The sequence below is a fragment of the Vanellus vanellus genome, assembly GCF_965231255.1.
Source record: "Vanellus vanellus genome assembly, chromosome: 5".
Lineage (NCBI taxonomy): Eukaryota > Metazoa > Chordata > Aves > Charadriiformes > Charadriidae > Vanellus > Vanellus vanellus.
The window spans coordinates 11,953,720-11,965,835 of record NC_138910.1 but is presented as its reverse complement, the minus strand read 5'-3'; the positions used below and the strand labels follow the sequence as shown (position 1 = coordinate 11,965,835).

At 44.7% G+C, this 12,116-nt stretch overlaps 1 protein-coding gene across 3 annotated transcripts in view; it reads left to right on the top strand.

The window, feature by feature from the left end:
• KALRN (kalirin RhoGEF kinase) overlaps positions 1-11,496 on the top strand; it is a gene marked incomplete at its 5' end in the record, with an annotated part of 529,922 nt that extends 518,426 nt beyond the window's left edge. For all 3 annotated transcript variants that reach the window (XM_082483615.1, XM_082483616.1, XM_082483614.1), the window contains 6 exons: positions 1,883-2,014; positions 3,704-3,868; positions 4,774-4,852; positions 6,014-6,214; positions 7,129-7,267; positions 9,587-11,496. In XM_082483615.1, coding sequence (XP_082339741.1) covers positions 1,883-2,014; positions 3,704-3,868; positions 4,774-4,852; positions 6,014-6,214; positions 7,129-7,267; positions 9,587-10,132 — 1,262 coding nt within the window. In that variant the 3' untranslated portion in view covers positions 10,133-11,496. The remainder of the gene's footprint in view (positions 1-1,882; positions 2,015-3,703; positions 3,869-4,773; positions 4,853-6,013; positions 6,215-7,128; positions 7,268-9,586) is intronic.
• Positions 11,497-12,116: the final 620 nt, after the last annotated feature.

The following is a 12,116-nucleotide window of genomic DNA, read 5'->3' as shown; positions in this document are numbered from 1 at the left end:
CAGGGGGACCTGGGATCCACTGACACTGATTTTCAGCCTCCCTGTCTCTGTGGGGGATGGAGGAGGTGAGAGTAAGGTTTGGCCTGGTTGAACTGTTCTGCAGGGCCTCAACTCAGAAACACATCTCTGAGCCTGAATTCTCAGCGCTGTAATTAGTGACCCATCTAATTGTAACGAATATGAAATGATGAGTTGCTGCTCATGACCTCCAGCTCCAGAAAGGGATCTGTTAGCCTGAAAGAGGAGGGGTGCCTGCTGCATTGAAGGGAATGGCACAGAGACAAATGTCTAACTGGTGACTTACAGATGCAGAAGTGTTGCAAGCATTTAGAAATCAATTTGTTTGGTCTCACAAACTGCCCTAGAGATATAATTTCCCCAATTTATCCAAGCAAGTTAGTGGCTGCACTAACTACTCCTGTGCTGAAGGGAGCCCTGAGCAAAACACCAAACAGTTACCGGTCATTTGTCAATCTGCTGCCAAACATACCAAGCGCCATACACCCAAAGGCACTCTGAATGGCTTTTTTGTGTCATTTTTGGACAATTGAAGGTGACTCCCCACTTCACGTGCTGCTTGGTGAAGTCCATGAGAATATTTGTTTTCCTCAGTTCCATGGGCTTTGCATCAAGTCTTAAGCTAGAGCAAAAATTAGCAGCAGAAGGTAGGAGGTCAGACAGATCCTTTGCACCCAAGGAGCAATTCTCCCAGCTGGTCTCACAGGAAGCTCCCTGGGGCGTCACAGTCCAGTTGACTGCCAGCTGTGAGCAAGAAGACATTCCCCATGCCCTGTAGTACTGTGAGACCATAGAATCACAGAATGGTTTAGATTAGAAGGGACCTTAAAGATCATCGAGTTCCACCCCCCCTGCCATGGGCAGGGACACCTCCCACCAGACCAGGTTGCTCAAAGTCCCATCCAGCCTGGCCTTGAACACCACCGGGGATGGGGTATCCACAACTTCCCTGGGCAACTTGGTCCAGCACCTCACCACCCTCATAGTGAAAAATTTCTTCCTGATATCTAATCCAAATCTCCCCTCTTCCAGTTTGAAGCCATTCCCCCTCATCCTGTCACTACATACCCTTGTAAAAACTCCCTCTCCAGCTTTCTTGTAGGCACCCTTCAGCTACTGAAAGGCCTCAATAAGGTCTCCCCAAAGCCTTCTCTTCTCCAGCCTGAATAACCCCAACTGTCTCAGCCTGTCTTCACAGGAGAGGTGCTCCATCCCTCTGATGATATTCATGGCTCTCCTCTGGTCCCACTCCAACAGATCCATGTCCTTCTTGTTCTGAAGGCTCCAGAGCTGGGCACAGTACTCCAGGTGCGGTCTCACGAGAGCAGAGTAGAGGGGCAGAATCACCTCCCTTGACCTGCTGGCCACACTTCTTTTGATGCAGCCCAGGATATGGTTGGCCTTCTGGGCTGCAAGTGCGCATTGCCAGCTCATGTTGAGCTTCTCATAAACCAACACCCCGAAGTCCTTCTCCTCAGGGCTCCTCTCAAGCCATTCTCTGCCCAATCTGTATTTGTGCTTGGGATTGCCACAACCCAGGTGCAGGACCTTGCACTTGGCCTTGTTGAACTTCATGAGATTTGGCATGGGCCTCAACCATGTCAAGGCAGCATGGCTTGCAAGCAGCATGGTTCTCTCCTAGCTGCTAGTATGGAGGCCTCATACCCATGGTGGAAGGTGAATGGGACCATGGCATTGCCTTTCCTCTGGTTGTGCTGGTAACCCAGTGCAAACCAGAGCACTCTGTCTGCAAGGTGCAGCTGCCCCATAGTGACCTGATGTACCTGATACACCTGATGTTCAGAATAAAGCACTAGCACTTGTTGATGTGATGCTGGACTTGTGCTTATTTTCTCTTCCCAAGGTGTCCCAGCTGCCCCAAATCGCCCCATTGCTCAGGAGAGAAGCTGCACCTCTGTGATCCTACGCTGGCTACCCCCATCCAGTACAGGCAATTGCACCATTTCAGGCTACACTGTGGAGTACAGAGAAGAAGGTAAGTGGTTTGAGCTGTGCTCACTGGCTGGGACAAACAAAGTAAGTCTCCTTTATGACACAGCAGATCCCAAAAGCATCCTTGCCACCACTGGGGTGCCACTAGCTGTTGCTCACAGATCCTGAAGTCTAAGGCCAAAAGAAGTCCTTCTATGATCCAGTCCAACTTTTCACATATTACAGACCTTTCTGTTTCCTCCAGTCACGTTATTTGCATTCTACCACCGTGGTATCCATCCTTCCTGGTGAATGTTTCCTGGAAATGCACAAACAAAGCAGCCTCATTATCTTTTTCATCTGGATAAAGTTGCAGATCCCTGCCTACTTTTCAAGCTCAGCTCTGAAATCCATTTGTTCTTCAATCCAACCATCCTTTTCCCCTGAAGAATTAAATAAATATTAAATGCACTGTTTTCCCAATATGCATAGGCATGTGCTCTGAAAAGGCATTTGAAATGCTTCACATCCCTTTTTGCATTCTTCCTGCAAAGGGGTGAGGGTCCCTAGGCAGTAAACCTTGCCTTAGGTATGCAGCCTCTGTTTTTTCACCTTCATTCTTCAAAAAATCCTACCTCATGTTAGTAAATGTACAAACTTAATCATTCCATCGTATTAATACCTTCTCTTAGGAAATACTCTGCCTTGACCCTCACTGTGCCATCAGCGTGACTGGCATTTTTGTGAAAGAATAAAAGCTCTTCTATTAACAACAGCCACCAAAACAAACAGCAAAAAAGCAGCAGTGTTTTCAGTATTCCTCCAACTCCAAAGGAATCACTGAATCTTCCCTGTAAAACCAACCTTGACCTTGTAAGACCTGGCAATCAGAATTCGCCCACAGCACACACAAAATATATGGGTCATGGTAAATAATATAAAGGTTAAAAGCCCTGAACTTACTAAAATAAAACAAAATTTTATATATTCTTGAAAGAAATCATAGGCCGTGACAGGGATCAGTGTCCTAGGGGTCCTTTTCTGTTCTGTGACCCTGTGCAGATGAATAAAATACTGCTCCTTTGGATGCCACAGGTTAGGCAATGTTTGTTTCTGTTAGGAGCAGAAACACATGACAGAGTCACACATTTCTTTGCTGCAACCCTGCTCATCTGCAAAAAGCCCATACTAAGCCTCAGAAAGCTGGTTCTCCTCCTGCAGTTCCAGGTTTCACTGTAGCCACCATGTGTTCTGAAAGACTTCATCTGTAAAAGCCCTTTGATTGCACTGCCACTCTGTCTCAACTTCACTTGGGACTCCCTTGTCCTTTTTTTTTTTTTTTTTTTTTGCAGTATTTCTGCTACCAATTCTCTCACAGCAGAGCTGTCATCAAATCAGCTCTTCATTCCTGTCTTATCACATCACTTGTAGTGCCCAGCCACGGCTAGACTGCTGGAGAGATCAACTTGTCCCTGGGCTGTGGTTTTTCCATTGTTATCAGTCAAGTCAGGGGCATTTCCTTCTTCCCTCATTTATCCAGACTGGAAGGTGGCTGCAACACAAAATAGCTTCCTGTGGTTCAGTTCTGGCTGAATAGAAATACATCCATCTGCTGTAATGTTGCCTTTTAAAAACCTTGTGGATTTTAACCTCCCAGGGTACTACACGAGTTGGGCAGAGAAAGCCTCTGCTCTGAGTTCACTTATTGAGACTGTTGCCTTCAGCTCTCCTTCTCTCCCTCCATAAAATGCAGGTTCACAAGTCTGGCAGCAGTCAGTAGCCTCAACTTTGGACACGTACCTTGTTATTGAGGATCTGGCCCCAGGCTGCCAGTATCAGTTTCGAGTGAGCGCCAGCAATCCCTGGGGGATCAGCTTGCCCAGTGACCCATCTGAATTTGTAAGGCTCCCGGAGTACGGTGAGTAGGGCACAGTGAGGAGGGGCAGATGCGCCCAGGTGTCCACCTGTGTGGTCTGTATGGTGTGCTTTCATGGGTTCTGATAAAAAAATTGATCCTGAACCTGGTAGGAATACAAGAACTAGCCTGGGAGAGGCTCAGAGCCAGTTCCTGCCACTAGAAAGACTTTTCATGTCTGCTCCTCCAGCAGGGCTCACAGCCTCTCTCTATCACAGAAGCTATTGCAGTTTCCTAGCAGGTCCCTGCCTTCTATCCCAAGACCATTTCTCATCTGCACATCTGGGCCACAGCCTCCACATCCTGCCCAGTGTGTCCCCTGCCTTTCCACAATGCCGGTAGCATCAGGGGCTTCTGCTGAGCAGCCCAGCTGAGGTCTGCAAGTCAGCTTGCAAAACGTACCCCCCCCAGCAATGCAGCCTGCATAGGAAGACTGCAATGGAGGTGAGCCCCTGCATGTGGTCCTCCAGGAATTTGGGGTACAGCTCATCCACTACAGTGCTGTGAGCAGAGCCCACATTCCCCATGTTTTAGTAGCTCCAGTCCATAACTAGGTCTGTGACTGGCTTGGATAGCCTGCGCTGGATGAAACGAGAGCTCACATGGCATAGCTCTACCTCCCAGTTCCACACAGACACGCCTTAGACTGTCCGTGTGGCCCTTTTCAGCCCTAAATTGCAAGGACAGATTTGAATCTACCTTATCCATACCTTCCCCTGCGGAGCTCTGGCTTTTAGTGGTGCAACACATTGGAGCTGTGCCTGAGCAGTATGAAACTGGACTCCTAGTGGTAATGTGTGCTGTTTTGAGAAATATCACCTCACATAATTTTAAAATATGCAGTTTATCGTCTACAGGAAACTGTCGTTAACTTTACACTTTCTTGAATGTGCTTTGTTCTCCCTAAGACTCTGCTGCCGATGGTGCCACTATTTCATGGAAGGAAAACTTTGACCTCGCTTATGCAGAGCTCCATGAGATTGGGAGGTAATATTAACCATGCTTATCACTGCAATAAAACACCAGAACAATGGCTTGAAGCTTTTTCCTCAGAAGAAAGTTTAGGTTGCTTTTGGTAGTTAATTTGAAAACTGCTGCTCCTTTCAAAGACCACTGCACATTAAGTACTGATTAAAATATAGTCTAAATCCTGTTTTTCAAGATTAGTTGTGGTTTGAAGATTGCAACCTGGCAAACTTGTGAACAATTAGGCAGCCAAATCTCTGACAGCCACTGCTAGCTCTCGCTGGTATCTCTGATATCTCTGAGTTGCTGTGAGCTTTTGAAGTCATGACAATTTGCTGTTTCTGGATGTGCTTAACCACAAAGACTGAGTTTGCCCAATCACTTAGGCATGTGACTGACTTAAATCACATGCTGAAGCGTTTTGCTGATTGGGACGGTCAGTTGAACAGGAGCCTAAATAGGAGCTGCATATGTTGTCAGGTCTCAGTGCTCTGCACGGACAATAGATAAGGGGCATGCAAACAATTCAGGTTAATGCAGTTAGTTCTTCATCTCAGAGAACAGAGGCGAGTAATTCTGGGGCTGAAAGGATAGCAGTCTCTCTGGTTCTGTAGAGAGTGATGTATTGATAAGAGACCAAGTTCAGCACATGGTTTCACTGAGTAGTTTTACTTTCAGGAATAGTACTAGGCACTAGCCTGTGTGAGTTTCCTAAATGCTTTCATGCTAGCTTTTTTGTTAATTTATTACTGTGTGCCTGAAACACTGAGACAAAATTATAAGTTAGCGATTATTTAACAAGGCTTTTCTTTGGCTCTTTATTAAAGTAACTGGAGAAGGGAGACACACAGCTAAAAAAAGAGATAGCACCTGTAAAAGTGGCAGCAAACTGAACCCAGGGGAGATTGTTATAGAGAACATCATATGGCTGCACAAAGCGAAGTGGCACCGTTTGCTCTCAGTGTTTGCTAATCCCCAAAGAATCTCTTACCCAGGGTAAGAGGCGGAGGCTCTTTGTTGGAAAAGGTTATGAACAACTAGTTAAGTCTGATTCCTTGTGAAATATTAATGTGCCGAATCAAATAACACTTTGAAAATCAGTCTGTTATTGCATCGAAAACCAAGCATGATTAATTCATGAGGACCCTTCATTATTCTGTGGTTTTGTTTTATTTTTTTCAGGGGACGATTCTCCATAGTAAAGAAATGCGTTCACAAAGCCACACGGAAAGACGTTGCTGTAAAATTCATTAGTAAAAAAATGAAAAAGAAAGAGCAGGCAGCACACGAAGCAGCTTTGTTACAGCACTTACAGCATCCTCAGTACATCACTATCCATGATACCTACGAGTCTCCTACTTCTTACATCCTAGTTTTGGAACTGTAAGTACATGGAGCTTGAATTCAAGTGTCTGGGTAGGAATCACAGCCCTATTAGAGCCAGGACAAAATTCACCCTGACTTCTGCAGGACAAAGAATTTGTCATCTGTTTTTTATTGATTATGACATCAAATGCAATAGCCGTTTTCTGCAGAGCTTCCACTGCCTTCTCTTTACAGTAAATAAGATTCAGAGGGACAAATAAAACTGCTTTCTCCGCCGGTGAAGCTTGGGTAATTGTATCAGCTGTTAGTTTGTCCCACTGAATAGCATCAGATTTATTTGGGCAGTTTTGTCTACTTTTTATAAATGTGCTTCAGCTAGATTGAAGCCTACATTGTTCTAATACTTCTTGGTGAAAAGAGCTGTGTAGCAACTATGCTTGCCCCCATAAGGAGAAATAGCAACCAAGATCCAAAATGCTTCTTTGTTGCAGTATATCCAACAAAGTGTATTTGGGCTATTTGCTTATTATTTACACAGATAAATAAAACTAGGTGGAAAACTTTTATTGGTTTAGTTTTCCCACAGAACATATTACCAGCTGAAAATGTCAGTGATTTTTTTTCTGCATTATGCAACCAGCTCTATAAATAAACAGATGAATCCAAATAATTAAGAGGATCTGTTTTCAAATGAATTGCCTCTGTCTGTTGAATCCATCCTTAAGCAAATGAGTTTACTTTGAGACCATTGCTAAATTTTTCAAGGACCGGAGATAACAAATGAGGATTAATCATTCTACCACTTCCATGGCCTGCAGTATTTTGAGATATGATTAAATACTCATCAGATCAAATTTTAGTTTCCTCCATTTTTAGGTCACGAAGTTTCCATTGCAATTTTGTTTTCAAATATTAACTGTTCCTAGAGATACCATGTGATCTTTCATGTGCATGGTTTGATTTGTTTGTAGGATGGATGACGGTCGTCTCTTAGATTATCTAATGAACCATGATGAACTTATGGAGGAAAAAGTCGCTTTCTATATAAGAGACACAATGGAAGCCTTGCAGTATCTTCACAATTGCAGAGTGGCTCACTTAGATATAAAGGTAAGAAGAAAAGAGAATGATGCTGTTATTAAGTGCCCTGGTACAGAGAGTTCCCAGCTCCACAGACAGGGAGTAGGTGCAGTCTGTACCCCAAAGAGATGATCACTAAATGGACAAGTACTATCTTTCAGACCTACTGACCAGAGAAAGGACTCACTGACCTGCAGCGCAAGGTCTTTTTTTCTTCCTTCAGACAAGAGATGCACCTATTTTCTTGATTCACTGGTTTGTTCTCAAGAGCTTTCTGGATTTAATGATGTAGAAGGAGGATGTCTGAGACAAGAGTGAGATGTCACTAGCACCAGACTGAAGGGAAATTATAAGATAAACCCAGGGGGTATGGTTTGGACTCACACCTGTACCAGCTTAGCTACCAAGCTTCCTGAGCAGAACTGGCTTGTGCCCAGGCAGCTCAGGGCAGACAAGAAGGAGTGCGTGTCTCCCTCACATCTGCAGCAGTGCTCTGGAGAACCCAAAGCAAAGGGAGGGGAGGGTGCAGGGGAGGAGGAGGTGGGGAGGGCTGGCAGGGGCAAAGGAAAGCAGCACGCTGCATTGTGCTGCAGAGCCTGAGAGGGGAACTCGGTGGGAAATACACCCAGGGAGAGGTTCAGAGGAAGAACAAGCTGCATTGTGGAGAAGAAATTCAAGCATTCCCTGACGTGATGCTCAGTTAGATTAGCACAGCTTGTACCTCCTTTTGTTAGTACACATGGCAGGAGGCACTGTACTGTCCTGGATTCAGCATTGTGCTGCTGTCCTCACCAACATCCCAGTTATCTTGGATAACAGAGAATTAGCGATTGAAGTTATGATCAAATGTTTGGAGTTTTGTGATCTGCAACATTGATTTTGGTTGTCAGGGATATTAGATAATCTATAATTTTTTTTCAGACTTAAATGCCAATTAAAAATGGAGAATAAGAGATGAATTTAACTTTCTTGTATAGTGGACAATCTGGCTCCAAGGAGGTCTCTTCTCAACTCTCAACTCTCCAACCCAGGCATGTCAGATGAAGTGATGCTTTCATTCTTCTGCTGCCTACTACCACTACAAAAAAATAATATTCCTTTTGTACAGTACCTTATGTAAGCATTAGTCCCAAAAGGCTAAATCATGCTGGTTTCTTTCGTAGGACTGTTTGTATTTTCTGCTGTATTTATAGGACCTGTCAAAAAGTAGGTATCACTTGGAGGTAAGAAACTGCACTGAAATGTCTATTTGATCATAAGATACTTCCCAGAAACAAGGTGGGAAGCCAATTTTCTGTGCCCTATTTACAGTCCTCCTGAATGAGGGATGCTAAATAAAGCACCTTCTGCTGCTAAGTGGGAAGCAGGAGATGCATTGATAGTGACAGCAGACATAGCCATGGACTGTCTTGTCCCAGGATCCTGCTCAAGAACGTGTTGATTTTGTCAATGCAGACTACACAAGAGAAGATCAAGCAGAGAGATTTCAACAGCAGGGTAGTGAACTTTGCTTTATATATACAGCCATAGGCAGCAGTAGAATATGCATGAGGATGAGGGGCAATGGGACAGAAAATTGAGTCTAGACAGGGTGCAAAAGTAAGTTCAGAAATCATCTCAAGCGCCAAGGGAAGCAAAATCCATGTGAAGTGTTAAGTCCCCAGAGTGGAGTGTATAGGCAATGCTCAGCATCTCCCACTGAGAGAAAGAGAGATCTTAAATACTGAAAGAGTTAGTAAAACAGAGGGAAAACCAACTGGATGAAATATAATTACACTTTGGCTTGTAAGGCACGACTGGTGCTGGTGTTGATAAGGGAACACTGGCAGCTCCATCCATGGCAACTGACAGCGACAGTAATAGCACTCACCAGCGTCCCTCCCAGAATACGTGGTAGTGGGAACAAAGTTGAACATTTACTTCACGAAGAACATTTCTGCTACAAGTTATGCACATTTATGTAGCCAGTTGTCATGTAATCAAATGGAATCTAAACAAACTGATCAGAGATAGACAAGACTTACCAAAATTTAAAAATCTGACAGTGCTCTTAATCTGTAGAGATTAGTTCGGGAAAATAAACTGTGAGTATTTGGGACAAAGCGCAAAATCCCAGTGTGTTGCCCTGGTGCAAAAGAGGATGCTGTCATTGCAACTTCAGCATTGATCTGAATTTACAGCAGTGTAAACAGCAGCTGAGCTGGTTCCTTGTCATTCACTCTCCTGATCTGTACCTCACACATCCAATTAAATGCGAGTTTTGATTAGCTATTAAACCTAAATGAAATCTGCACATTTTATTTGCAAAAATATAATGTAGTTAAGTTTTTGTTATTATCTTTTCAACAGCCAGAAAATCTGCTCATTGATTTAAGAATCCCGGTACCTCGTGTCAAGATCATTGATTTGGAAGATGCGGTTCAGATCACAGGTCACTACCACATCCACCACCTCCTCGGAAACCCGGAGTTCACAGCTCCTGAAGTTATCCAAGGTCTTCCTGTCTCCCTGAGCACGGATATCTGGAGCATTGGGGTCCTCACCTATGTCATGTTAAGTGGTGTCTCTCCATTCCTGGATGAAAGCAAAGAGGAGACTTGTATCAATGTGTGCAGAGTAGATTTTAGCTTCCCACCCGAGTACTTCTCTGACGTGAGTCACGCCGCCAGGGATTTCATCAATGTTATCCTTCAGGAAGACTTCAGGAGAAGGCCGACGGCAGCCACTTGTTTACAGCATCCATGGCTGCAACCGCACAACAGCAGCTATTCCAAGATCCCACTGGATACCTCCCGCTTGGCTTCCTTCATTGAGCGTCGCAGGCACCAGTACGATGTGCACCCAGTCCCCAGCGTCAAGAGTTTCCTGATGAGCAGGCTGAACCCGAGCACGTAATGCCTCTGTCCTACACTGCTGGTCCTGAGGCAAGGCGCAGGGAGTGAGCAGGCGCAAAGCAGATCTGTCTGTACATAGTCCCATATTCGGCGTTTGCATTTCATGTGGCTTCCCTAACTGCAGGGTACAAATCATTGTGGAGGTGGCGTTACCTGCCCAGTTCCTCAGGACCAAAGCAAAGTGGGTAACGGTGGCAGGTACCTGCTCTCTCCCCTTGGCGGGCTCCTCTTGGGACTTGTGCTATTGTCGCATCCACTGCGAAACAGGACCATGGGAAGCAAACACCAACTGGAAATGAGAGCCAAAATTGCAGTTGCCTTAATCTTTGTGAGGCAGCCTTATAAGAGATCCTCTTGATCTTGCTGAACTGATTTCAAAACATACGAGAGAATAGGAGTAGGATAGTTGGGGGGAGTGAGACTAGGCTGACCTTAGCATGTATTGCAGAACTGGACTAAAGTCAGTTTTTGCTGAAATCATTGCAAGCCTGCTCCAGCTTAACAGACGCATTTTGCACACCCCATATGCCCGGGTCTGTCCTGGTTTCGGTGGGGACTTTGCCTGCTTAGGACATGCAAGATCAAGCCCTAGTCACTGCTGGATCGCCATCTGTGGTGGCGTGACTTAGATACACTCTTGTTGTGTGGTAGTGCTCAGACCAAAATCCCCCGTGAATCCTTGGGCTTTCTGCTGTGTCAAGTCAACATGCAGTACCTTTCAGAGCTATGATTAAGGCAATGAATTCATTGGAGCATACAGTTTTGACTAAGCACAATGGGACTACGATGGGTTTTTTTAAAAGCATTTTATAAACACTGTACAGAAATCTTTTGCAAAACCTGTGCATTGAGAAAAGGCTGTGTCCAATTTTTGCAGTATCTGTAAACTAGATGATGATGATGAAGACAATTTTTTCTATCACAGGTTTTCAGTATACATATATTGTATCATATATATAAATATATATATATAAAAAAGGATCCTGTTCCATTTCTAGCTTCAGAATTGCTTGGCCCAAAGTCCATCTAAGCCTTTCAGAGTGCAGTAGGAGTGGTGAGTTCATCCTTGTGCTTACAGCTTGAAAATAGTTTTCAGTGTTTAAAGTATGTCATTTGTTTCATTTCCAAATTTGTAAATATCTCTTGGCTGCCATTAGCACCTCATCACCAAAGCATTTGTGAGGATATTTTTACGTCCAAAGCCTAATTTGTAATAAAATAAAAAATATTCACAATTAAAACATTTATCTCTTGCAAGCCAAGTTGCAACATCATCATATTGATGTTACAGTGACAGAGCCAGCCTTAAGTGTAACCAACACAGGGAGTCTGCAGTGACAAATCAGCAGCTCATAGGCTGGCCAAATCTTCCTCTCTAGCAGTGGGACTGGGAAGGGAAACACCTTCCCAGCTGGGGCTTCCCCATCCTGCTGTCTCACCATAAAACTCTACAGCCTTGTAGGGTGATGATCAAAGAGGTTTTTTTTTTCCCCCTGGCATGCGAGGACTTTGTCTCGGTGCTGAGTGCCATTTCTGTGCCTGTAATGGGAAATGTCAGTTGTTACCAAAGGTTCTCCTAAGGAAAAGGGCTTGATCTGACCGTGTGTGCTCAGTATAGAGCCTCTTGTAAGGGCAAGAGTCAAATCCAATTTACCATCCAAATAACTGCACTGTGAGCCTGCAATGTATCTGCAGGAGCAAAAGATGTTTCTGCCAGCAGGGGGAGGAGATACTCTGCAAGTACTGTTAAATTCTCAGGGCTCTGCTAGCCCTTTGTTTGATCCACCTCCAAGCTCAGTTTCACAGCAGGTAGGAGACCTGGCCCTTCTCTATCAGTACGCTGGAGTGGTCAGTATTTTGCTCGTGGAGAAGAAAGGTGGCACAGCAAAAAAAACCCCAACGTTCAACACCACGTGCATGCAATGCAAGAACAGACCTTGAGGTCAGGGAGCCAGTCAGAAGGGTAAGCCCGGGTGCCTGAGCAG